This window comes from Equus asinus, chromosome 5 (assembly GCF_041296235.1).
Source record: "Equus asinus isolate D_3611 breed Donkey chromosome 5, EquAss-T2T_v2, whole genome shotgun sequence".
NCBI lineage: Eukaryota > Metazoa > Chordata > Mammalia > Perissodactyla > Equidae > Equus > Equus asinus.
The window spans coordinates 82,634,715-82,661,981 of record NC_091794.1 but is presented as its reverse complement, the minus strand read 5'-3'; the positions used below and the strand labels follow the sequence as shown (position 1 = coordinate 82,661,981).

At 53.0% G+C, this 27,267-nt stretch overlaps 1 protein-coding gene across 5 annotated transcripts in view; it reads right to left on the bottom strand.

Moving 5' to 3' along the window:
* Positions 1-367: 367 nt before the first annotated feature.
* Positions 368-27,267, bottom strand: part of RIMS3 (regulating synaptic membrane exocytosis 3) — a 38,737-nt gene continuing 11,837 nt past the window's right edge. For 2 of the 5 annotated variants that reach the window (XM_044770476.2, XM_070510222.1), the window contains 7 exons: positions 23,269-23,444; positions 18,558-18,805; positions 12,881-13,022; positions 10,406-10,518; positions 8,149-8,250; positions 7,670-7,809; positions 368-6,461 (listed from right to left, as the gene is read on the bottom strand). In XM_044770476.2, coding sequence (XP_044626411.1) covers positions 6,249-6,461; positions 7,670-7,809; positions 8,149-8,250; positions 10,406-10,518; positions 12,881-13,022; positions 18,558-18,774 — 927 coding nt within the window. In that variant the 5' untranslated portion in view covers positions 18,775-18,805; positions 23,269-23,444 and the 3' untranslated portion in view covers positions 368-6,248. Of the gene's footprint in view, positions 6,462-7,669; positions 7,810-8,148; positions 8,251-10,405; positions 10,519-12,880; positions 13,023-18,557; positions 18,806-19,113; positions 19,288-23,268; positions 23,445-25,079; positions 25,234-27,267 lie in introns of those variants that run through there. The other 3 variants (XM_070510224.1, XM_070510225.1, XM_070510223.1) reach the window with 3 other exon arrangements.

The following is a 27,267-nucleotide window of genomic DNA, read 5'->3' as shown; positions in this document are numbered from 1 at the left end:
GGAATGAACAGTGGGTCAAAAGCAGTGGCCTTAGCTCCATCTCACCTTCCCCTCTCTTTGGCTCTGGACATCCCTTGTCTCATCTGTGGGAATAGAAGGCTTTGGGGACCTGTAAGCAGGGACCCTGGGAGACAGAGCTGGGATGCCGCCTGGACCAGTCAGAGACCATGGCCCAAGGACATCACTGTGGCAAGAATTCCCAACAGGAGTCAGAGGCCCAGGTCAGATCTTCCAGGGCTTTCTCTAAGAGGTCCCAGCCCCTCCTGCCTCTCAGCCATGGCAGCCTCTTCCTCCTGTTTTAGTCACCTGGAACCCTGTTTTCTCTCTCCTAGAATCAAGAACCGTCCACAGAAAGCAACACACGAGATCATTTTCAAACTGATTTTAATCATTTTTTGCTGCTCAAATACTGTACATGCAGAAGCCACGTGAAGAATTTTCTCCTCAAGGGAATTGGCAAGAACGTTGTACGAAACAGCCGGCAGTCCTTCTCAGCTGTCCACCTGCCACCCAGGAGCCACGAGAAGTTTGGAAATATGCTGCACATAGAAAATGTATAGAGCACAGATATAAAAGGCTAATTGCTTCTTATCTAAACAGTGTGCTTGTCAGTCCCTATCAGCTCTCTCTTTCTTTGCAGGATGCATTTGGAAATTCTAAAAAAGGGGATCCTGCCTCCTGTGAATTTATATTCTAAAGGAGTGGATAGAACAATCAGGCCAACTTTCCCAAAGGAGGCAGCCACTCTGCCTGCTGAGATGTCTGGTAAAAGACATCCTAGAGAGAGAAGTGGCTTTAAGAAGTCAAACACTTTGAAGGGAAGTAAGTTCACTCCCATCAGAGAGCATTTCCTTTAATATTCTCAGATGTTCAGTTCCCCCACTGATGTCATTCTAGAAGCAGAAATGAGGACCGACCCAGCCTCATGCGCTGGTGGGGATACTGACCCACGCAGGATGCAGCTGAGGTGGTGACGTCACATCAGCACCTTGAAAACTGTCCATTGTAGACCACCCTCAAGTATTTCTCCCCATTACACAAGAAGAAAAGAGAGAAAGCAGACCGCAGAGGTGGAAGCAGAGTCTGTTAGGATTCCCAGAGTTCTTGTCAGAGGCAGCATCCGGGCGTGGGTGGAGGAGGATCTGCACCCAGCTTGGGCACTCAGGGCTGGAAGAAACCAGCCCGTGGAACCAGGTGCCGGGTGTATCAGGCTCGCAAACCTCATCAGCTCCAGATCAGACTTTTAAAACCTGGAGGGAACCATGGAGCAACTAGCAAATGCTCTGAGTTTGCAGATGAGGAAGCTGAGGCCCAGAAAAGTGAGGAGTCTTGCACGGGGTCACAGTTTCTGGCCAAACCGTATATAACAGCCTTTGATTCCCTGTAGCCAGCTGTCCAGGCCACTGACCAGTGGGACGGGTGCTCTGTTGCCCTGGAAATTCCCAGAGCCCATTTCTGTTAGCCAAACTCTCTGGAACTCAGTCCCAAGGACTCTTCCTGGCATCAGTGTGAACTCCTTGGGAGGCCCAAGGTCCCTGTCCTTACTGGCCAAGTTTCTGGCCAGAGCCCTGGACGGGTTTCCCAAAGCACTTAACATTCCCGCCTCTCAACCAGCACTTGCCCCAGCCAGTCCAGGCCCCTGAGGGAATGCAAGTGTCTCTCACTGCTGTGGTTTCCCTCACAGGCACAGCCTTGCTGGGCCCATAAAAGCCCGAGCTCAAGATTAGGGGGAGGGGGAGTTGCTTTGCTACATGGAAAGATTAAGCCCTTTGTCAGAGAACAAGGTCCCACCATCAGGCAGGCCAACACCTGAGCCGCGGTTGTGCAGCTCAGCCAGCAGGGTTGGTGCCCAAGGAGGCCAAGTCGCTCTCTTTGGCATCACTGACATTGTTCTGAGATGCTCAGGCACTCTTTCAAAAGAACCCTTTCCCAGCCAGACCAGGCCGATCCAGCCCCCAGCAGCCCTCACCGGACGAGGCAGGGCTCCCCTGCCCTTCGATCATGATTGTTCAGTTTTGCCCCAGTCTCTTCTGATCTGAGCGAAAAGCAGACTTGAGGGAGCAGGCAGGGGATGGTCTACATTCCCATCGCCTCCTGACCGTTCAGTGAACGATCACCCAGTAGAGGAAGCAGCATTTTAAAGAATCTCTTTACGGGTCAGGATGTTGTAGACGAAAGCACAAGGAGAGGAAGAGATGGGGGGGTTGGGGGGGTGGGAGGCAGTCAGCGGGGAGCAGGCCTCTCCTCCGTCTCCTCGGGCTACGGCCAACACTGCTGGACAACCTCCCGGCCCTGAATGATGTGCCCTCCCTCTCCCCCAGGGAAGGACCACTCGTCTACAACATCATGCAAAGGCAGCAATGTCTCGTACAGAGTTTGCACAGTGCAGGAAGCAATCAGAGAACCAGAAGCCCTGCTGCTTTCCGGGCCAAGGAAGATGGGGAATCGGAGGTACTAGGAGCTCTGGAGCCCCAGGGAGGAGGAGCGTCTCCTGGGCAGCAGGGCGTGCAGCAAGAACCCCAGGAGCATGTCGGGGCTCCTGGTAATGCAGTCTAAGATTGTGCTACATTTCACTTCCAAAGAAGTACCCTTGGAGGGCTCTATTGTCTTTAAAAGGGGGGGGGGGGTGTCTGCTCTCCTCAAGGCTGGCAGTAAAGACGAGCTCAGGCATGCTTGCCCTGGGGGTGTCATGCCCCTGGGAGAAATGGCCTGACCAATGCTCTAACCGCTGGTCCCATGAGTGACAAGCTACATGGTGCCCTCTCTCTGGAGCTCCCAGGTTCTGCCTCAGCTCCATGAAATGCTGGCAATGCCTAGGACTCGCTGCATCCCAAAGGCCGCCTCCATGCTCCTTTCCTAGGAGAGCTGGGTGGTGGGAGAGACTGGATGGGGAGTAGTTTTGAAGAGAGTTCTTCCCTGAAGGATCAAATCCCCCTTGTCAAACCAAGACTTGGCCCCATTTGCTGGAGCCCGATTCATACTAAAGACCCATCACTACTTCCCTGTAGGGAAGGAGTCTATGAAGGAGGTGGGACAGATGCAACAGAGCAGAAACGTGAAGCCAGATGCTCTGAATCATCCATCGTGGTTCCTGGCCACAGGGCCACTCCTATCTTTGCCACATCTTCCACGCATCCTGGCCGAGCAGAGGAAGATGCAATGCCAAAGCCCCAGGCTGTAACCAGCTCCAGGCTTCATCTGGGGTGAGGGAGCATTTGGAGCTGGGACACTGTACCTGGCAGTGAGCTGGCCCCAGGTTAGGCAGAACTCGGGGGGATCATGTTCCCTCCTTTCCCACCATCCCCTCTTCAAGGGACAGAGGCTCCCCACCCCAGGGAAGGCCAGGAGTCACACACGGGCTCCCCGCTCTCCTGGGACAGGCTAGCTCCAGAGCGGCTTCTCAGACAAGGCTCTGTATCCAGGATCCCGAGAAACAGGCCCTAGAACCAGCCACTCACCATCACACATACGTGTCAGCCTCACTCGACTTCGCCCTCTCGGGGGAAGGTCCTGGTGGGGATTAGTAACTTATTTGGTGCAAAAGATTAAAAAGAATTAATTCCCAAGGTCAGCTTGGGGGGATTACTTCCCATTAGAGAGGTGAACATGGAGAGGCCCAACTCCTGGGCAGTTTTGGTAGCGGGGCATTGCAGGCAGGTCAGACAAATTACCAACATGTTAGGCGCCCCCACTGGCTAGAACTTCCCCTGTGCTAACTGGCCCTCCCCTAGAGGCAGGGGCACATGGCCTACAGCTCCCCAGTGGCAGCCTCTCTGCTGGCAGCTCCCCGCCTCCTCTCACTGTCTCCCTGGGCCCCTGGAGGAATGAGGGTGACAGCCCTCATTGAAATCCCCCCACCCTCTGGGAGTGACTGCATGGTCTAGGTATCACCAGTCATCAGCCAATGTCTACACTGTCCTGGGGATCCCTGAGAATCCCACCATTCTGCAGGCATAGAGCATTTTCACAGCATCCCAAGGGTGGCAGCTCTAGAGGTGAAGACATCACAGCCAGGACGTAAAGATGCCCTTTTGCAAGTGAGTTTCCTCCCTCTCCTCACCCTAGGCTCAGGGTCCAGAGCCCTTTGCCTCATTTTAGAAACCCGAGAAATGCATGCATTACCCAGTCCCAACAATGGGAGAGAATTTCTGCAGAAGGAGAAGATTCGACCCAGCCGCCACCTGCCCCTCCTGCACACACACGGTTTCGTCGGTGATAATACAGGAAGGGAGGCCCCAGCGGAAGACAGGTGCTCACTGCGTCCGCTTCCTTACTCCTTTACCTACTCGTCTGTCAGCGGCAGGACCGATGGGGTCCTGGCTTCTTTCCCTCGTTTCCTTGGGAGGGAGGTGACAGGGCTCTGGCTTCGGCCTAATGCGGATCCCTGCCAGAAGAAGGCCCTTTGGGTGGAGATGGCTTTATCTCCAGAGAGCCTGCTCCTCCATCCCTCCCTCCAGATCCACCTCCACGCCCATCGGCTTTGGTTCCCAGTGGAGGCCCAGCACTCAGGCCCCGAGACCTCTCCACCGCCCCCTGGGCAGCTCCCCCGCCTCACGTCAGGACGTGCCTTACAGTCATGGCAGCCCTAGGCGCTGATGTCTGGGGAAGAGGCGGAGAGAGCCTGCCCTCTACCTGGACCCCTCCTGCCACCTCTTTCCTCCCCACCAGACATGGACCCACAGGCTGCAGTGTCTGTCTCCTGGGTGACCCCTCACCTTCTGCCCTAGACCTGAGGAGGGAGAGGGACAGATCTGGGCATTCCTGAGCCAGACTGCAGGATTCCCAGCAGGCGTCTCACAAGGTCCAGTCCAGGCACTGGTCCCCACCAACAGGGCCCAGCCATGAAATCAAGTCAGGGTTTGAGTGGCTTTGGGAAGCTCTGACTAGACAAGAGCGGGAGAAAGCAGAGGCAGGAGAGGGGCTTAGAACAGGCCAGGCCATGCTCCAGCGGGCGGCGCCGGCGCCCAGGGAGGCGGGGGGCTGCAGGGGAGTATTGCTTGTACAGAGCTGGTGACTGTGGCAGTCTAGAGTCCAGAGCCAGGCTGTCTGCGGAGCCAGGAGGCTGGAGCTCAGGCAGGTCTGAGCTCCTAGACAGAAACCCTGGTCTGGACATGAGCAAAAGAACAGAAGCCCAAATGATCAGCTTCATGCAGCTAATCTGCAAAGGTCAGATGGAATTCTCAATTCTTGACAGTGGCTCAGAGCAAGTCAGCCCCCACCCTCCCAATTCCAGCAAACAGCCCTGCCCTCGGCACCTCCTCACAAGCAGGCCTCAACAGGAAGAGCCTGGAGGGGCACAGGGCCACCCTCAGGGCCCAGGGAGGACACAGGTGCCTCCAGGGATTATCTGCTTTGGCAGATAACATCCCCTCTGAGGCCGGCTTCCTGGAGGTTGTGACCCTCCCATCACACCTCCTGGGGGCCACTGGGAGAGCTCCTTTGGCATATGGGAGGTGAGGCAGCTTGCAGGGAGACGGGAGGTGAAGAGCAACGCTAAGGGAGGCACAGGCAGCTCCCTCCAAGGTAGGCGGCCAGCAACCTTGCAGGAGGGAGGAGGCCCGAGGGAGAAAGCAGTCCCCAAGCCCTGGGCTCCCGGGCATCTTTGCTCCCTGGGGCCCTGGCCAGGGCACTAGGTGAGCATGCTACACACTGCAGAAGCATCCAGTGGGAAGAGCTGCCAGAGTGCTGGGGTGGGGAGAAGGGGTGTCAGGGTTCCCAGAGGGGCCTCAGAGTGGCCAGCGACAGGGGACGCTACATTCCTCAAAAAAGAGCAGCAGTGCTGGGAGAGGCAAAGTGGGACAAAGGACAGGACAGAAAACTAACTAGGGACCACCAAGAGGAGGCACAGGCAGGGCACACGGGCTCTGCCCCGGACACGGGACCATGCAGAATGGACCAATGGCCGCGTCCCCCACTTCCACCCCTGGACTCGGGGACTTGTGTCCACACAACACTCCTTTGGGTTTCTTTTCAACAAGACACAGAGAAACATGGATTTAGCCCATGTAGTCACCAAGACTGACTATACCCACACATATGAACAGATATAACATGGTCACACAGACACACACACAAAGACACACGCACACACACTACAGTCTCCACTGCCAGCTGGGATGGGCCCAGTAGCCAACAGGCATGCAGCAGGGCAAGAGATCCAGAAAGACATGAAGACTATGTACAGGGGAGGAGGTGGGGGCCAGCAGGTACTCCTTCCCACACTGCAGCCCAGTCTCCTCCTGAGGTCCTTAGGAGCACGAGGGGCTGGTGGCACTCTCCAGGGAGGACTGGGACAGGCGCCTGGTGAGGGATCCGAGCGTGGAGTCTGCCACTGAGGACGTGGGGAAGAGTTTGTACCAGCCGGCGACCGCTGCACTCAGGTCCAGCTCGTCCAGCATGATCTGGGCCATGCCCATGAAGCACTTGTGGTCCATGCGGCCGTAGTCTCCCCAGACAATCACCTGGCAGGGGGAGAAAGAGGGAGGAGCTGAGTCATCTCCTCCACTCCTAGGCTGGGAGGGGCCCAGGTATCTACAAGTTTTGCCTGGGCACAGATGGGACAGAAAGAGCCGGAACTCAGACTGATTTCAGGCAACAACTTACTGAGCACTTACAATGTGCTGCGCTTGATCCTACAGACTTTATAGACATTATCCTGATTGTCACAACCATCTAGGGAGAGCTGCTGTGTATTATTATTTCCACAAAGAGGAAACTGCAGCTCTGAGAAGTTAACTAACTAACCCAAAGACACACAGTAATTGGTGGCAGAGCTGAGGTTGGAACCCGCGTCTGACTTCCAGAGCCTCCCGGCATCCCAGATGACAGCCTTGCCCAGGAGGGAGCAGACCCAGAGTCCAGGACCTCTGCTACCCACGTGGTCTCAGGCAAGGCAGGCAGCCCCCACCATCACTGCTGATGCTTAGCGAGTAGCTGCCTGTGTGCCAGGCACTATGCGAGGCCTCTACATGCCTCTCTCGTCTCATCTTCACAACAGACCTCCACAGCTGGTAAGTGATCAAGCTGGGACGGGAACCCAGGACTGAACACAGAGACCCACCTCCACTGGCTCTATCCCCACTTAACTTCTTTGCCTCAGGCGCCTCATCTATGAAACGGACATGAGGATCCCTCCCTCCCAGGGCTGCGGCGAAGGGCACTGCCGCTCTTTGTCGTTGGGGTGAGCCTCTGGGCTCAACTTGGCTCTGCCAGTCACTAGCTGAAACCTCAAGCAGGTCACTCATCTTCTGAGACTGCTTCCTCATTTGTAAAATGGGGCGAATCATACCTACTTCACGGCATCATCTCCAGGATAAAACGAGATCACAACTGGAAAGCAGCTGACATGGAGCCTGGCGTGGAGCCGAAGTGCAATGAACATTAGCACCGGGTGGAAGAAAGAGGCGGCCGACAAACTCTGCTCCCACCTACCAGCTGTGCAGCCTGGGGCGCAACTGAGTTATCCCCCTGAACCGTGGTTTCCTTATGAAGCAACTAGGGGCAATAACACCACGATAGGTTGTGAAAATAAATGCATAATGCATATTAATCACCTGGTACAGTGCCTGGCACAGCATAAATCATAAATGAAAAAAATCTTAAATAACCTTAAATTACAACTTGCAGTCTTCGAGAGTCTGCCCTGCCCCACTGGCCCCATAACACTCACCTGCAGCACCTTGCCCTGAGGCCCCTCGTCAAAGAGCAGAGCCTGCTGGTACACGGGGTCACAGGTCTTCTTGGCCACTTTTGTCTTCTTCTTGGCCAAGCAGGCCCCATTCTCGAGCAGGTAAACCTTGATATAGGTGGCTGAGGAATGGGAGAGAGCATGATAGGAGGGGTCCAGGAGACTGCTATGGCCTGCCCCACCCCCTATCCTCCAAGCGATCCTGGAGGAGAGCAAGGCGATCAGGATGAGCCGACCAGTGGGCAGCAGGTGGAAGAGACTGACTCAAACGCTGACTCCTCCATCCTCCCCTGCTCCCACCCCTGCTCACCGGCCTTCCAGGCAAGCTGTGACTCCAGTGTCAAGAGTGCTGATTTAGGCCAATGGGGAGCTGAAGATTTGCTAGACCCAGGGTTCAGCTGTATACCCCTCCCTGGCAAGACCCCATTTCCCAAATCGCGCTCTGGGCTGCTCTGCCTCACCTGGGAGGGATTTAGAGCCAGGTTTGGGGGTCAGGCCCCGAGCCTCAATCACTTCCACCTCCAACTGGCCACTCCGGTCCATGATGGCAATGTGCACGTCCCCTGCAAGGGAGAAGAGGGAGAGTCCAGGCAGAGCCAGACCAAGGGGCAGGCTGGCCAGCCGCTGTGCAGAATGCCCATCTGCAGAGGATGCTACAATACGGGAATGGGCACGAGATGGAGAAACTGCATGCGCCAGAACTGCCCTTCAGAGACCACTTTAAAGCAGCTGAGAAATGCTTTGATAAATCCCTTGGGGTGGGTGGGGGCATGACCCTCAAGGGGCATGCTTGGGTAACAGCAAATGGCTGCCAACCTCCCATTAAGTCTGGTTAACTGAGTGGGCATGTGTTTTACTGAGTGAAATAGGCAAGTTTGGGGACAGAGCTTCCTGTGTCAGGACAGAGGGGAGGCTGTGGGCTCAGTGGCCCCTTTCACTTTCCCCTACAGAGCAGCCCTCAGCCACTGCCCTAAATATACATCAAGTATTTAAAGCTATCAGTTTGAAGAGACGCTGCCATATGAGCCTGCCCAGGATGTGAGGCCCGCCCTGGGAAGGAGGGCCTGGTCGGACCCTTTCCAAAGGATGGAGGGAAGGCCGACAGCTTCCCTGGGAGCAGAGAACTGAGAACTCCTCACTGTGCTCCCGCAAAATGGATTACCCATTTGGGGCAAGTTTTGTGTGTGCAGGCATGTCAGCTATCTGATCTCTAGAACTCTTAGCTTTGCTCAACACGGGTTAGCAGAATTTGAAATTATGCGTTAGACATTTGGAAGAGCCTTCAAAGGGATGCAGAATCACAAGCCTGGTGGAGAAAAATGAAAATGGGCCAGACTTTGGATTCAATCACCCATTTTAGGTTCTCTGAGCCATCATGCAATTGTTTGCATTTGCCAATTTGAGAAGATGGGGATTTGCTACTTTCAGGAGACATCCTGGAATTCATCCCCCTCCTTCCAGCTATTCCTGACCTCCCCATGGGGAAGGGGGAGGGGAGGCCTCAGGAATTAATCTCCTCTGTCTCACTGTAACATCCCTAACAAGATAAGCAAAGGCGAACCCGTCCTTCCCAGTTTGGGACACCAGGGGGCACCACACACAAATGTTCCAGGCTATGATGGCACATTAGCCTGGCAGAAGTGGCTGGCTCCTCTCACTACCTTCCAGCCCTTGGCTAGGGCTGGGAAAAGCAGACTCCCCAGGCTCTTAACAGTCTGAAAGCAAGGGCTGGGAATTAGCCAAATCTGATCCAAGAGCCAGATGAGAGCTGACGCTCACCCCCAGGGTCCCCGTGGACCCCTCTTCCAGCAGGAGCACATTGGAGGAAGACAGGGCAGTGGGATGGGAGAGTCCTGGCTGGAACAGAATCCCAGCTCCACTGCATAGCCTGCAGCAGGGCACTGTCTGCGCTCAGCTCCCTTGTCTGCTATGAGGTCAAAGGTTGAACAATGTCCAAATGACGGCTGAGTGCAGACGTCTGGGTCAGACACTGCTCAGGGCAGACTGACGGGGAAGTGGGTGGAGGTGAGGCTGCGTCTCTGGGGAAGCTGGGCCTGGGAAGGAGCTACTTGAAGCCAACACAGTCAATATGTAAGGGACAGAGAGGGAGGGAGGGGTCCATCTGAGAGCTCATGAAATGAGCCAGAACTGCAGCTAAGAGGACCAAGTACAGACTCCAGGAAGCGCTTCCCAGCTCTAGGGCGGGGAAGAGGAAATTACTAAAAGGTGCCATGGAAAGCATCAATGAGGAACTCAATAAATTGTCAGATTGCAGAACTAAGCTGGGTGTTATTATTTCCATTTTACAGATGAGGAAACTGAGGCTCAAAGGAGGGCAGTGACAGGCCCAAGGTCATGCAGTGAATTGGTGATAAAACAGACTTCATGAAAGTCAATTGCTATGACAATTTGTTCACCATATTATGCATGGCACTAGCACTGCTGGGCACAGCAGTCGGGGAGAGTGTGGAGAAGTGAGAGAGGGAACGAGCTGCAGAGCTGCTGCAGGGCACCGGTAGCAGAGAAGTGCTGGACCCCCTTTCCCCTCTGATGAGGGAGGGATTGATGAGTGCTATGCTGACTCCTCACTGTCACAAAAGCCTGAGTGAGGGCTCCTTTCTGCTGCGTGCACTGCATCACACAGGGCCCCTACTGAGCGCACACTTTCTGCTGCGTGGCTGCCATCACCCCACTCGCCCTGCCCTCAAAAAGACTCACCCATCGGTGGTGTTGCCAGCGTCTGTCGCCCCACAATCTGGGCGGGTCCCAGCCCATCCAGGAAATCGCTGAACTGGCTTTCGGCCCCAAGCCGGGTGGTGGGGAAGATGAACCTGGAGAAGGAGGCAGAGGCGCATGTGAGGGTATCTGGATGGCGAGATGCAGTGGCTTTGCCCCTGGGACACTGGGTACACCCTTCTGTGCCTCTGTGCACTACTTTGGCTGGGGACAAACAGAACTGTTCATCTCTGCACATTAAAGAAAAGTATTTTCATGCCACTTGAGAAAAGAGACTAATAAACATAATAATGATGGTATTTAATTCTCAGGCACTAGAATTTCTAAGGTGACTCTTAAAAGGCAGGGCTTGCTGGACACCTGTCTCCTCACCAGGGGATGTTAATGCCAAGAACCAGAGACAAAGGCCAGAAATTTCAATGCCTGGAGAAAGTTCCAGGAACAGAGGTTTAGTTGACCATAAGTTTGAAATGCAAGTCAATAACAGTGAGGTGGTGCCCAAAGCAACAACTAAGACCAAAATAACACAATGACAGGGTTGAGATTAATGACAAGCGATGGTGGGTGGTCCATGGCTGGGGGAAAGGGGGGTCCTGGAAAGAGTAACAAGAAAACCTGACCGTGATGGAAAGTTGGCCAAGTGCCAAGAGCACACTAAATGTTCCATGTGCATTTGTTCATTTAATCCCTACAACCATTCTGTGTGGCAGGAGCTGTGATCCAACTTTACAGATGGGAAAACAGAGGCTCTATGAGGTAAGGGACCTCCCTCACCTGCAAAAAAGAGATGATGCCCAACTCACATAGGGTTATGGCGAGGACTAGGGCAGACAGCTCGTGAAAAGTTCCAAACTGGAAACAATAAATGGCAGTTATTGTTATTGTTGCTGTTATTATCATCATCCAGGGAAACGTGCTACTTTTTCATGTCCTCAAGCCTAGATGTTCTGGATGTGGCCAGCAGAAAAAGGACGGATGGAGGAGGTCTGGCCCACATCTGCTGATGAGCCACCGGGGACCAAACAAAGTTCTAAGATCTTCTAGAACAGCTCAGGCTCCTGGCTAAAGAGATCAAACGTTGTTCCAGAACAAATCCCCTGTTGGACCGTTTGGCTTTGAGTCCCTGTTGGCTGGTGACAAGCAGGGAGGGGCGATAGGCTGCATATCTTGTTGGAGATGGCCCATGTCTCTCCCCTACTCCCCACGAAGGGGCTTCAAGGCCCACTCACTCTTATTGGCCACAGTCAGCAATAGCCTAATATCACATTCTGAGGACAATAGGATCTGAGAAGGTTAAATAAAGAAACTTAGACTCTCAAGGTCACAGAATGTCAGGAGCTCGGTATAGAGAGGGTCGAGATTGTGAACAAAGGTTATAGCTTAATTCAAATCCTGACTCCACCACCACTGAATAGCTGTGACCTTGGGTAAGGTACCTCACCCTCCTCTTGCACCTCAGTTTCTCCACTTGAAAATGGAGATAACGGTAGAACCAACATCCCTCAGCGTTGTTGTGAGTGTTCAATGAGACACTGTTTTTGGTCTGACAGTGGCTGGTAGATCCTAGAGCAAGAAGCACTGGTCTGACACACCCAGGGATCCCCTGCATGCGGTAAGACGCAATAAATGCTAGTGGGACCCACATTCATGGAAACAGGCTTAGTAGCAAGACACACGATCATAAAATCTTAAATAATCGAGCCACAAAATCCTGAAATCGCTGGGCCTTGATGAAGCCGAATCAGAAAATCTTAGTCATAGAACCAGTTTCATAGATTTAGAAGAGATCCGAGGGACTATGTGACCCAGTGATTTTCAAATTTTTTACTGCAACCCACACGCAAATTTAAGAAATACATTTAACATAACAGACCTATGCGAATCTATACATTAAAAAAAATGGAAACAAAAGTTCACAAGGTAATTCATCCTTAATATAGGATATATCTAAATTTTCTATTTCTTCTTCTAATGCTGGTTTTGACTCACTGGACTCATTTTACTTCCTGCTTATGAGTCACCACCCGCAGTTTGAAAACCACTGATCTAGTCCAACCTCCTTGCCAAGCAAGGCCACCTGTGAGACCTCCATTCATCTGAGCCATATCAATGGTTTTAGATGTAAAAAGATTTCAGATCACATTTTTCTTTGGAAACCCTCTCTGCTGGAGGAGGGTTTAGGTGTGCAGGGGCTGGGAGGTGGGAGACGTGAAACATACAGAAAGGATGAACAGTTCCTGGGCCACCGGGGGTATTCCAATGGGATGCAGCAACCTGGAGCAATGGGAAGACTGGGGCCCAGGCCCCAAGAGTGGAGGACGGAGGGAAGCGGGGACACAGAGGAACCCAGACACCTGGGATGGAACCCAACCCGGGAGATCTTCCCACCCTGCCCCTGGCTCTGTGACTAGAGGGACTGAGGAGGGCAGGGAACAGGGTCGGGTGGGCTGCACGCACGTGCCATCGGAGCTGTTGCTGTTGGTGCTCCCATCAGTGGACTCCCGGCTGCCCTGGCGCGTGACACGACTCCGCATCTCCACAGCGATGCCCGTTTCTGTGCTCCGCCGGATGTTACTGCGCAGCTTCTTGGTGGCCCCTTCTGTGACCGCCCCCCACCAAAGCATAGAAAGGCAAAAAGGTCAGATTATGGAAGATGCTTCTCTGAGAGAGCTGCCAAAGACACCCTCTTGGGAGGGGGCAGAATGGGCAGGGGTCTGATTGGAGCAGGGGCAATGCTGAGATGACCTCTAGAGCCGGTCTGCAGCCTGACCTCTACCTCTGCTCAGCGCAGTGGCACAGACAAAGCGAACTAGAAAGGCTGGAGGCAGAGTTGGGGTGGCGGGGCTGGGGGTGGGGAGCCCCGGCCCTGCAGCCCTCAGCCCTCAGCCTGGCCAGGCTCCCCTGACAGCCACCTTCCCACTCAATTTCAGCCCTTGCCCCAAAAGGTTAAGTGTTCCTGCCTCTTTTCTGGAAAGTTTGCCTTCTCCAGGATCCCCAGATTTGCTTTCCCTCTTCCAAGTATGCTTGTGAGCCCTATCCCACCCAGACCTCATAACCGTCCTCTCCGATACCTTCACAGGCCCTACAAAAAAACCCCTGTGAAGCCTGGCATCTCTCAGACTAACACACATTCCCACGGTGGGTCTGACTGTGGAGAGCTGTTAGGGAAGCGCAACTGAGAAGAACTACTGGGTTAACCTGAACGGACTGGCTTTGAGAGAGAGGTCTGCAGAGTCCCAGAAGCTGTGTGGTGAGAGCTCACCCCTGCCTCTCCACACCTCCTCTTCAGAAGGCCCTCTACCCCCACCCCAGCGCCCCTCCTCAGCCTTGCAGGGAACATGGGGCACTTTGCCTCTCCTAGCAGCGCACCATCCTGCCTGGGTTTCCATGGCAACCTTCTCAGCATTGCAGTGTGGTCCCTCTAGACACCCTCTCCTCCTGGGCGGGGCAGGGAGGCGGCAGAAGACAGGTTGAGGGTTGGCAGGCACCTCCGTTGCTGAAGCTTGGCTGCCTGGGGAGCTTGATGGAGAGGGAAGTGGCACTCAGATAGGGACTATACCAAAGGAGCCATTTGCCATCAGTGGTTAGAGGCCCAGACAAATTAAGAGTGGTGCCTGCAGGGATGGGGAGAGGCCAGGGGTAGGGCAGGCAGCATCGCCCCTGAAAGCAGTGGGGAGGGGAGAGCTGGTTACCCCAGCAACCCCATCTCCCACCCACATCCAATGGTGGATCAGAGAGGGGATGTTCAAGACCCCAGCCTGGGAAAAGGGGGACTTTCTTCCTCCTGCTTTGTCCTACTTATCTTTCAGGAAGTCCCTCTGGGGGTGGGGGAAGGCTGAGAAGACTAGCATCACTAGTGGACAGGATGGGGACTGGGACCGGTCGGGTGGTGAGGAAGAATGTCTTCTCTGAAACCATCCCAGCTTCTGAGATATTAGAATAGCTAGCTATCCAGGAATCAATGAGACCATCAATCTGTCTGTCTGTCTGTCTGTCTGTCTCTCTCTCACACACATACACAGTCACATTAGTTCGCTATTTCTTTCACACAGGCATAAGTAGACATACACGAGTACCAACAATCACATATATACACTGATTTCACATACAAGGTCATGTTCATGTGTACGTGCATACAACAGTCACATAGTCACAAATGGTCCTACCGGGTCTTAGTCATACGTACACACGATTTACTCTGCCACATACATGTGACCTTCACACCATAACACTTGGAGTTGAACCCGTCTACTCACACACATTGGTGCAAACCCACAAATGGTTTGTGACCCACCACACACACAGAGGCCTGAGCAATAATGGTGGGTGTGGGGGGACTCACCCTGTCCCTGGCTCCTAACTGCCACATCCCCTCTAACCCAGTTAGAAGACAGATGGGTCTGTGGGGGCTGCCCTTCAGCCTCCCTCCCCTCAAATCTCCCCCTACAACATACAACACAAGCTGAAGCCGCAGCTAACTGCTTCATGACTCCAGGCCCGCCTCTTCCAGAGCTTGGGGAAGATTTGACCCATTTGGGAGAAAATTTACCTTCTCTGACCTGTGCAACCCACTGTGAGCCTGTGGGTAGAGGAGTCACAGAATTCTGAAATGTTAGAGAGACCTCAGTCAGTTCCCCACCCCTGCCATTTCACAGATGGGGAGCCTGAGGTCCAGGCGCCCACAGAGCTGAGGCTAGACCCCACGCCTACTGCCTCCCAGTCAACTGACGTGCGACTTTTCACTCCTCTCCACCAACTCCACATTGGTTTGAGATGTGATTCAGCAGAGATTATGTTCCATGTCTTCTAGGAGAAATGTCTTGCAACCTCAGAGAAAATTCCTCTGCTGGCTTCACACCTGTCCAGTTTCTGAGCCCTGTTGATTTGGGGAGTAACTGTATGTGGTTTCTCTCTCTAGAGAACTGGACCAAGCTGCTTGCAGTAATTCTGTGGAGACCGAAAGACTCCAGGAACCATCCCATCTGTCCCAGCACATATAAGAGAGAGGGAGTCGCAGCCTCCAGCAGTACTCCCCGTGGCACCTCCTGGAATAATCCTGAGCCCTCTCGCCACCCTGACCCAGAGCCAAGGCGCGAAGAGCCACTGTCCTTGGTACTGAAAAAAGAAGCCCCATTTAGGAAGGGGCCAGGATAGCCCACGATGGCCCTGTGTGGACTCAGTCTAAGGCCGGGCCAGAACGCACCTGTGTCCTAGGACCCCAAAGCTCTGACCCACTCTCCTAGATGCTCCCACAACTTAGAGAATGTTAGATCTAGAAGGAAACGTGGAGAGAGTCTCCTCAGCTCCATTTTACAGAAGAGGAAACTGAGGCCCAGTGGGAAAGCGACTTTCCCAAGATCCCATGGGGAGTTACAGAGCCAGGACTAGTCCTCTAAAGTTTCAGGGTGAGTTTTTGGAGGGTCTCTGTAGGACAACGTGAGGATTAAACTGGAAGGGGCAGACAGGAGGCAAGGGAACTAGAGAGGAGGCTGGTGCAATAGTCCAGGCTAGGTATCATGGGGCCTGAACTAGGGTAGAGGCTTTGAAACCAAGAGGAGGAGATATGCAGGGCTCAAGCCAATGCAGGGTACAAATAAACTGGGAGGAAGGAGGCCCCTGGGAAGGGCAGACCCAGATCCCAGAAGATTAGTGTGAGAGAGGAGTTCCTCCCCACTTTGCACATTCTAGCCATGCAGGGAACAGAGCCATCCCACCCAGATGCAGCAGGGGTACCCTGCTAGGTAGGATCTTTTCCCAGAACAGGGTTTCCAGGACCAGTGCCCACAGTGAGTCAGCCCTATACATCCCTCTGGGGCCAGACCCTTCCACCCAGGATGGGGCTCCAAGCTGGGACACTGGCAACCTCAAGGCCTGGGAGAAAAAAAATGAGGACAAGGAATTATAGATGGGAGAGGAGTATGCTATGAGCAAGGGGCAGAGCTGTGGAGGCCAGAGAACTCACTTCTTTTTTGGACCTACCATACGACCATGGGTAATATTAAGGACACCAATAATTTACCAAGTGTCTACTGTGCACCAGGCACAAGGCTGGGTGCCTTTGCATATCCTGTCTCATTTAATCCCCTGGACAACTCTGCAAGGAACGTATTATTGTCCTTACTCTGCAAACGAGGAAGCAGGTTCAGAGAGGTGAAGTACCTCGCCTGAGTCACCCAGCTAGTAAATGACAGGGTGTGGCCCTGAAGGCCAACTTGAAGTTGTTCTCCAGGAGAGTGCCTTCTCCTCTCCAGACTCGTATGCCTCATCGATAAGATCAGCAGATTGGACTAGACGGTCTCAAGGGGCCCTTCCTGCTCTGACATTCAGCCATTGGATGATTCACAGAGACCTTAAGTTGGAAGGGCATCTGGGCCACTCTGCTGGCTCAGGCCCCAGGCCTTCAGCCATGCCCTTGCATACCACAGAGACAAGTGATCCAGAAGCCCCATCATCATTCATCTCCCCTCAAGGCTGGAGGTCTTCTGGTGTCTGCTCCAATCCCCGCCTGCTGACTGTGAAGTCTAGGTAGGTGGATAGTCCCAGGCAGATCACTGAAATATCTCCCAGTGACTCAGACCCCTGCCCTGGCCTTGGAAGACTGTTCCTCCAAATCACTTGGGGCCTGAAGAAGCCTTTGGGTCTGAAGCTGAATCAGCCAGAGATAAGCAGGGCTTGGTCTCCTGAAGCCACTCATGGGGTCCAACACTTGCTTGACAGCCTAATCTTAATCCCCATCCTTAATCCCGCCCCTTGGTCCTGTCCCAGCCCAACTCCTGCATCCCCAGATCCCCATCTCCCTGACTCCCTAGTGCCATGCCTACACTACGTATTCACAGAGGCCATGCCCACCCCGGGGTACTGATAGCCTCAAGCCCCCTCCTCATCTAGCATTTCCCTGAGCCAGAAACCACACCACAGCTTGGTTGCTGGAAAAGACCATCCCACATGCTCCTGTGGAGGGTTTTGTAAAAATCTATTTTAAGGCTTGGAAAAGTCCTCCATGCCCAGCCCCAACTGGGAGTCTTGATGAGCATTCTCCCTGGATCCTCTGGCTCCCCCGCCCCCTCACCACCCCCATCCAGCTGCCTATTTGAAGGTTTCTTGGGAGAGTTGTTACTCTGAGCAAAATAAGCAGGAAGAGATTTTAAAACAAAACCAGCTGGTGTCTGGACTGACGCCACGAAGTGAAGAGGTCTTGCTGGCTCCCCTGTGATGTGGGATCTGGGTGCGCTGTACGTGACAAAGTAGGTCACCCACCAGAACGAGGATAACTTGGATTCCGTCACTAAGCATCTGAGAAAGTACATTTATCAGGATGTAGCTGTTAAGGTGTGTGTGAATGTGGCTTCATGAGGTATGTGTGTACACATATGCGACATGTTTTTGTGACCACTGTGTGTGCACGTGTGTAACTGTGCTTCTCTGATCTGGGTCTGTGCATCGGTACCCACAGGACTGTGTATGTGTGATGTGCATGACTGGTTTTATTTGTGACCATGTACAATGTGAATGAGTGTATTGTGCTTTCCTGGCAGTAGGGGTGGCTCACCTGAGCAAGTAAGCACACTATTTATGTGACTGAGCAAGGCACGCGTCTTTGTGTGTGTGTCTCTTGTGACTTTGTAACATACATCTATGACTATGTAACTACGTTTGTGTGGCTACTTGTACTTAAGAAACTCAGACATACAGGTAAGACTGGATCTTATGGCTGTGTGTCTGTGAAGCTGTGGTATCACTTAGCACGGTGCCAGGAACACGATGGCAGTTTAATAAATAATCGCTGATTAATATGTAAGTCTGTGCTTGGAGTCAGCAGAGTGTAAAGGTTAGGAGCATGACCTTGGAAATCCAACTGCTAGGTTTGAATCCAGGCTCCACCACCTACTAGCTATGTAGTTTGGGGCATCGTACTTCTCTTCTCTGTGCTCAGTACCGGCCTCATAGAGTTATATGAGGATTCAATGAGTCAGGACAGATACCAGACCCAGAACTGCGCCTGATATATGGCAAGCGCTACATAAGTGTTTGCGGGTGTGGGAATGCACACCCATGACCCATGAGGACAGTCCCTGGGTGCCCAGCCATTGCAGGGTGCTTCACCCCAGCCCCTGGGTGTCCCAAGCCCCCTCACCAGGCTGGGGGAGCTGGAGCGTGCTCTTGCTCCACTGGGTCAGGCCCACGATGGCCACCATCTTGGCCCCAAGGCTGCTGCGACGCTTCTTGGTAGTGGTGGTCCCGGCCCCGCCCCCAGCCTGCTGGGATCCGCATATTTCACCACTGATGCTGGAGCTCCGAACCACATTCCTGGAGGCCGCGGCCGAGGCTGGACCCGGCTCCCCGTTAAACATGGTCCACGGGGCGGCAGGGCCTCAGGCAACCCTGTGGGGAGAGGGAGAGACAAAGGGGTCCCACATCAGACCCCAGGCTACTCCATCGCGGCTGCACCACTTCCTAGCTGTGTGACCTTGGGCAAGTCACCTAGCCTCTCTGAGGCTGTGAGGATTAAATGAACAAATAAATGTAAAGAGCATGCACAGAGTCTGGCTCAATAAATGGGACTATTCTCATTAGCACATGGCTACCCTGGCAAGTGACCTGGTTTGGCAGCAAAACCTAGCTGTGTGACATCTTATACATCTTGGGGGTTCAGTGAACACCTCAGCAAAACGAGGAATAAAAGCACTTACCTCATGGGACTGATGTAAGAATTAAATTAGTGCATGTGAAAGTGCCTGGAACAGTGTCAGGCACAGAGTAAATCTTCAGTAAGTGTTAGTGATCGTTATTTTCAGAGTCAATCATAAGAACAAGGAGAACAAAACTGGCTCCAGCCGGTGCAGACCATGGGAGGGGTCCTCCTGCTTGAAGGGGATGGTACAGCAAAGGATAAAGAAGCAGGCAAAAGTCAACCTTAAGGGCACTACTGAGAGGCAGCTGCTGTAAGCATTTTAACCTATTTCTTCCCAGCCTCTTTTCAATGCATTTTTTAAAATAACTGAACTCACACTGCAAATACAATTTTATATCCTGGTATTTTTCATTTAACACTATACCACAAGCATTTCTCAATGTCATTAACACTTTGTATAAATGTTAACGCCATCATAATATTCCATTGTATGGAGGTAGCATAATTGACTTGAATATTCCAGTACAGTTACCTCTTAGATCGTCTGACTTTCTCCTCCCCCCTCCTCCCTCCCATCCACCCTCTTCCCTCTCTCTCTCCTTTCTTTTAAACAACACTGCAATAAACATCTTTCTACACTCATTTTATCTGCTTATTTCCTTAGGATGGATTCCCAGAAATGGAGTGCCTGGTTTAGAGGATGTGGACACTGCTGGTAGCTTCCCCAACACCCATTCTCCCTTCCTGCTTCCTGACAGAGTGCTGGTTTTGTCCAAGTAGCACCCCACCCCTTGTTTTAGTGGCCGATCCTGATTAGCCTAAGCCAGGAAGTGGCATTCACCTTGGTAACTCTTACTGGTCCAAGGGCGGGCACATGACTAAGTTGGCCCAATGTGACTTAAGGGGGAGATTTGGACTCCACACTTACAAGAGAAAGGGGAGGTCTCTCTCCCTCTGTGTCTCTCTCTCTCCTTCTTCCCTCAAGACCTTTCCCCCTAGAGAGGATCCAGCTCTAAGACAAAACCAGTGTTGCTGAGGGCAGCGCAGCAGAGACAGAAAGGACCTCAGGGCCCCCCGAGCCTTCTCTACTCTTCCAGTTCTATATTCCAGTGCTTATGCAGGTTTGAATCAGGGGTCCTCTCTTACATCCAAAAGCATTCTGCCTGATACCGAAGGCATCAACAATTTTTTTGATTCTTGGAATATATTGCCAAATTCCTTTCCAGAGTATATAAATTTACTCTCCCCATTAGCTGCTTTCAACAAATATTTAAGCCCCTGAAATTCCCAGGCCTATGCTGAGCGCCAAGGATACAGCAGTGAGCTAAGCCGACTGGGTCCTGCCCTCCCACAGTCTCCGGTCCAGGAGGAGAGACAGACAGTAAATAACTAATTATGCAATTAAATATTTAATGATGGTGCTGATGTGGGCCAGGGAAGAGGACAGAGGGCGCCGGGAGCCACTCTCGGGGAGTGGGGCAGCGGGCATCCAGGGCCCTGTTTTGCACAGAGGTGGGATGTCCTCTGTCAGCCTCTACAACTTGGCTGAAAGTTGGTCTCCTCTGCTCAGAGTACAAGAAAGGTGGCCGCTCCAACAGCCTCTGGGCCCAGCCCTTCCCGGCCCTGTCCCGGCCCGCTCTGACCCCAGGACTCAGGTCTCTCTGCTCAAGCCTCTGCCCTCAGGCCTGTCACCCTGAGGGAATCCGGCTTTTCAAAAGGACATAGAAAGAGGAGGGAAAATGGGGATGGGAAAGGGAAGGCACTCCTCCAGCTGACCAGGAAGACAGTCCCCACTTGGCTGAGAATGGCCACCTGGTCTCCTGGCCCACGTGGCTCCTGCCAGCCTGGTGAGTTAGGGCTGACTGTGGGGACGAGTCAAAGCTGTGCTCTGCTTTCTTTGTGGCTGCCTGGACTATTCTCACTCACCCACCCCGTGGTGTGTGCAGAGCCCCAGATTGTATTTCTCCTCCATCCCTCATCACCCTGGCAGCTGACGGAAAGTCCCCCTGGACCCGGGCCTATGATGATCTCTTCTCCGTAGTTTCCAGTTCCAGTGCCAGTTGTTTTGTTTTTTGAGTCTCTGGTCTTTCGGTGGATGGTGGGCCAGCGCTCATCTGATACTTTGAATCTGCTACAGTGCAAGCATAATTTACTCTTTCAAGTATTTCTGTTAGGCATGTAGTTAATTTCTATGTCACAGATGAGAAAGCTGAGTCTCAGAGAAGTCAAGCCCTTGCCATCCTCCTCGGCTAAGAAGTGGCAATGCCTGGACTTGAAGCCAGGTCTCCTGCTTCCACAAAGAGATAGACACACTCAGCAGTCCCTGCCCCTTCAACCCAGAGCTCACCCAAGATGTGGGCCCATCCCTCCCACTCAGGCTTTGCCCTGGGTCTCTGGGCTCTTTGGAAAAACTGCAAGGAAATTATCTATGAGGAGAAAAACCTCTCTGGCCCAGGTGCCTACAGCTGCCACAAGCATCCAAGGGGCAGTGAAGCCCCACCCAGACACAGCTGGAAAAGCAAGTGCTTGCCCCGTGCACCCTACAGGAAGCTGTGGAGCACCACTCCCAGGGGGTGGGAAGGGAGGGAAGAGGGCAAGGGACAAAATTCCTGACCCTGCCAACCCAGGCGCTCATGTTTCCTTGTGAATAATGAATGACACTGACAAGCAGATGGCTTGACATCCAGGACTCTGCACCATCCGGAGCCACTTTCTAATCTTTAAGTACCCAGGGGTCACCCAGGAGGCCTGGAGAGCTGATGAATGCCTGGGAGGGCCCAGGCAGGCAGGCCATCCCCAAGGAGATAGGAGGAGCCAGACCCAAAGCCCTGGACCTAAGGTCTTAGGGCCTGACCCCCGCTGCAGGAGTCCTGGGGAGGGCAGCCTGGGACAGTTAAGAATAGGGAGGCGGGATTAGAATATATACAGATTCCTTGTGTCACCTTCTCTGGGCCTTGGTTTCCTCACCTGTGTATAAAATGAAAGGGTCGGATTAGAGGATTTCTAAAAGTCCTTTGACTGGGAGACCAGTGTCTGTGATCACGGACTGCAGCGGCAGGCTCAGAACTGGGGCTCCAGTCGCTTCTCTGGCAGCCAATCTAGCTCAAGGAGGGCAAGACAGAGAGACAGACAGAGCCGGCCACCTGGCTCCTATGAGGAGGGAAGTCCTACTGCACAGCAAGCCCTGAGCCATCAGACCACAGGGATGGGAAAGGGGCAGCAGGCAGAGATGGGGGCAGAACGGTGAGCGGCCCGCAGGACAAAGAACGGCATCTCACATTCTGCTGGTTCTAAGGTTGCTAAACGAACCACATCCTTTCCAGAAAAGTCACTTCAACAAGCCCCTGCCTTTCCCAGCCCAGCTCACGGCACCCCAAGGCAGGGAAGGCCTCCATGACCTCGCTGGGTCACGGGGCCCTTGCTGTGAAGTTCCCCCTGCTGCCTCCCATCCACTGCTGCAGCAGCATTGTTACCACAGCTCGGATTCACCCTCCAGGGAGGAGGGATGCTGCCCACTCCTGCCAAGCTCCATGCCAGCAAATGCCTCCCCAGCTCCCCAAGGAATAAGCCCAGCGTTTTCTTTCCAGCCCTCGATGTTTGGCCGCTACCCTGGGGTCTCAGGACACTAAAGGCTCCCCAAACCCTCTCCTGAATCCTGACTGCAGCGGGTCTCAGGGCTCTGCCAGGTCACCCAGGGCCCCTCAGTCTGTTCGACTGTGTGTCTAACCAGACAAGGAGCCTTTTTTGAGAGTCAGTGAGGCCATCCAAAGCCCAAGATGAACCTGGCTATCCATCCTGTCCACAGGAAAGACTGAAGAATGTGTCACAGGATGATGGGCTGTTAGGCTGGAAGGGATGGCAAATAACTGGGACTCTTACCATCTCTCCCCATCCTCCACCCACAGCAGACATCACTAATCCATCTCTTTCCCATCAAGCCAGACTTAACCTCAGAATCCCTCTCCACACTGCTCCAGCACCAACTGATAAGAACCAGCTCATGAGTTAAAAGTGATCTGCCATCCCTATTCCAGCCTGAGCCTTTCATTTTGCAGAGAAGGAAATCAAGAATGGGAAAGAGACACACCCAGGGTCACACAAGAAGTTGCTGATGAAACCAGAGTTCCACCCCAAGCCTCCTAACTCCCGGGTCCCACATCACCTGCCAGGTGCTTCCTCCCCACCTCTCACCTTGAAGAAAACCCCAACTCACCAAACTGGGGAATCTGAGCGTGGTGTTCCACATCACAGGGGGCTGTGCCCCTCCCAGCAGCACCCCCCTAGGGCATTTACACAGGCTTCAGTTAACCTCTGCTGAGACGTCAGTTTTCAAGAAAGGAGGTGAAGGCAATCAGGGTAGCTTCCAGGAGGAGGTGATGTGGTAAGAGTCTGGAAGGAAAGAGGGGAGCTTAGAAGAAGGGCTAGCGAAGACATCTGTCCTCAGAGGCTTCCAGTAGCTTGTGGAGTGAAAAGACTGACTTTGGAGATAGCTGTGTGACCTGGAGTAAATCACTTAAACTCTCTGATTCTCTGCTTCCTCTTTTGTAAAACTGTCCAAATGCCTGGGTCCCATAATGTGCCTTTAGGCACTTTACTGTCAAACTGCTGGTGTTGAAGCCCCACCCACAACTTTAAGACTTAACACATGAGGGACTCATCCATGTCCAATTGCTAAGGAGCTCTAGACCCCATTCTTCCTTCCTCTGTCCTCTCTGTGACTAATGGGGTCTGTGTCCCTCTGCAGATACTCCGTGACCTGCCCAGCAGTCGGTGGGGGGCACTCCTGGTTCCACCCCCAGCCATGTGACCCTGAGCAAGTCATTCAGCTTCTCTGAACCTCCATCTCCTCTTCTATAAAATGAGTCTACTCACCACCTGCACCCAGCCTGACTTTCCAGACTGGACTGGGGATCAGATGAGATAATGAGGATCAGGAAAGCACAGTGATTAAAAGCACAGGCTTTGGAGGCAGACAGACTTAGTTGAAAACCTAGATCTGCCACTCACAAGCCGGATGACGCAGGGCAATTTCTTTAACAAACTCCCTGAGCCTCCTGCTCCTCATCTCTAGAGTGGGGATAATAACGCCTGCCTGAGGAGTCTTAGATGAAATATCACGAAATAAGGACTGGTACATGCTAAATGCTCAGTTGGGCAATTTCATTATTACTACTCATAATAGCGCCTTTGTCAAGGGTAAAAGACTGCACAGGTGTTTGTGCTTATTGGTCTGGATTGCATACCAGGTGCAACCACTTCACGGGAGAGACTAACAGGATCACCTCCCACTCCAGCTCTAGATGCTTCCACTCAGAGCCCAGGATAAGTGTGGGATCTGGGCCCCTGCACCTCTCAGTTGAGATGGGAACTGGCACATGAGGCTGTGATCATCCCTGACAGCATCTCAGCTCCTGGCCTTTCCCTGGATGCTGGGTCTGGCACTTGAGACCCCAGCCCTGACCACAATCCAGCACCAGGGCTGCCCACCACATGGCCTGAGCCAATCTATGCCCATGTCAGAGGCCAGTACCTGCATCCACATGAGGGGAGAGGGGTTCCCTCGTTCCCTTTCCTTTTCACCCTCGGGGGAGATGAGTGGGTGACAGGGCTGGTAGGTGCTGGGGGATATAGGCTGGCCTGAGCGGGGAGCACTATGCCAGCTCCTCTCCTGGTTGTACAACCTTTGTATCCCCCAAACTAGGCTTACACGCACACTACACACACACAGGGAGAGACACAGGGCACAGAATTTCAAATATGTGATTACACACCATACAGACCCACACAGATGATACACACTTAAAGACACAATCACATTAATACACAGATATGCACCCCCCACAAGATATTCATCCACACAAAGGCATACAGAAGTAGCCACACTGTCAGCCAGGGTCGTTCACTGACTCACATGTGTGTACACGCCCCACACACTCACACACACACCCTCCCCTGGCCCCTGCCCAGCCCAGAGAGGCAGGAAGCCCCATCCCTTCAGTGTGCAGGGAAGTGGGAGTGTCTTACCCAGATCTGTGGCTTCCCTTGGATGAGGCACACCTATCAGCTCCAAGCAGGCACTTGTGTGAGCTTGAACACACACACACACACACACACACTCATATATACTCCAGCCCCCATTCTCACCATCCTGGCCCCCATCTCTACAGGCCGGACAAAGGAGCTCATCAGTGAGGTCTGTGGTGAGGAGATGAGAAGGCTGGCAGGGAGCAGCTGCTGTCACCATGGCTACCAAGCTGACCCACTTCTCCTCCACCCAGCCTGGCTTACCCAGCCCAGGCAAGGGGGAACGGGCAGCTTTGGGGAGAGGGGCCCACTCCCATCACACATAGTAAAGGGATGGCCCTCTGAGGTTGTGGTAAGTGATGGGTTGAGCACCGGAGAGGTTGGGTCCTGCAAAGGAAGACAATATCCAGACATCCGTTGAGGAGAAAAGGGTGATGAGGACATGGCCTCTGCAAGACCTTGCCCTTGGTCTCCCCCAGCATCGAGGCCTCTCACCTCAGGGACCCACCTGGGTCATGCACTTGCCCTGGACACACTCTCAGAGAAGACCTCACAGCAGGGCTGGGAGTGGAGAGGCCAGAACCAAACCTGTGTCCCCCACATTCCAAGGACTCAGGACACCCAAGGGTGAGGCAGACCCAGAGCTGGGCGTGCTCTGTGTCCTGTTCAGAACAAGTTCCTGAGGGCAAGGCTCATCCTCCCCCTGGACTAAGGGCTGCTGGGGGCATGGCCATGTCTTCCTTCCTTGATCAGGACTCCTACGTGTCTTCTCTCAGCCAGGGGGCTCCTGAGGATATGGCCATACGTTTTCCCTCAGAACTGGGGACATAGAGGAACAACACAGCCTTCAGACAATCTTGTGAGGAGACAGTTCACAAAGCCGAATGAATCACTCCTGCGTGACAGCCTTCCATAGCTCCCCATTTCCTTCTGGAGAAAGTACAACTCCTCACCAAGGCCCACAAGCCAATGAGCCAGCTCCTCCTGCGCTCTTGCCCCTCCTCTGGTTTCCAGCACCACTTGCCTTCTTTCCATTCCTCAAAAGTGCCACTTTGTCCCCTCTCTGCCTGGAATGCTCTTCCCCAGCCCATCCCCACCTTCATGTTCCAAGGACCCGTGTTTGTCTGTTGAGCCACCCTTGCCTGGCTAATCCCTACTCACTGCTCAGCCCCAGTCTGAATGTCATTTCCTAGGAGAGTCTTCCCAGATGAGTCTTCCCTGCTGTGCTCCCCCAGACTTAGTACTGTCCCTGCCTGTTATGGATTGAATTGTGTCCCCCCACAAAAAAAAGATATGTTGAGGTCCTAACCTCAGTACCTTAGACTATAATCTTGTTTGGAAATAGGGTCACTGCAGATGTGATTAGTTGAGGCCATACTTGAGAAGGGTTGGTCCCCAGTCCAATACGACTGGTGTCCTTACAAGAAGACAGCCATGTAAAGACAAAGACACATAGGGAGAACACATGTGATGATGGAGGCAGAGACCAGAGTGACAGCAAGAAACCAAGGATTGCCAGCTGTCACCTCAAGCCATGGAACAGTCTTCCTCAGAGCCCTCAGGAGGAACCAACCCTGCCAAAACCTGGATTTGGGACTTCCAGCCTCCGGAACTGTGAGCAAATAAATTTGTGTGGTTTAAGCCACCCAGTTTATGGTACTTTGTCACAGTTGCCCTAGGACAACTGTGTTCAGTGCTTATCTCCCATCCCCCCAGCCCCTGGCTGTGAGTGGCTTAAAAACTGGAATGATGTCGTCGTCTTCACCCTGAATCTTCAGTGCCTGGCACATAGTAGGGCTCTAAATATTTGTTGAATGAATGACGATCTTAAACATTGAATCAACAGTATCTATAGCTGGGTAGTAGAATTGTGAGTCACTTTTATTTTCTTCATGTGACATATTGTGTTTTCTAAAGTTACCACTTTGGAAACTGTATTAATGTTATCATGAAGAAAAAACTAACATACATATCTTTCTTTTCAAAACATACTTTAAAATAACAGACATTTCCACCACTGTGTTTTGAGAAGAGGGAAAAGTCCTGCTATATGCTTGATAACTCTCTTTTTATTGATTAATTGATTCCTCCATGTGTCACTGAAGTGTCTTTGGGAGTTAGATTTACAGAGCTTGAGCCCTGGGGCCTTGTGGGGCATAGATTCCAGGTGGGCAGGGTCCAGGCAGCG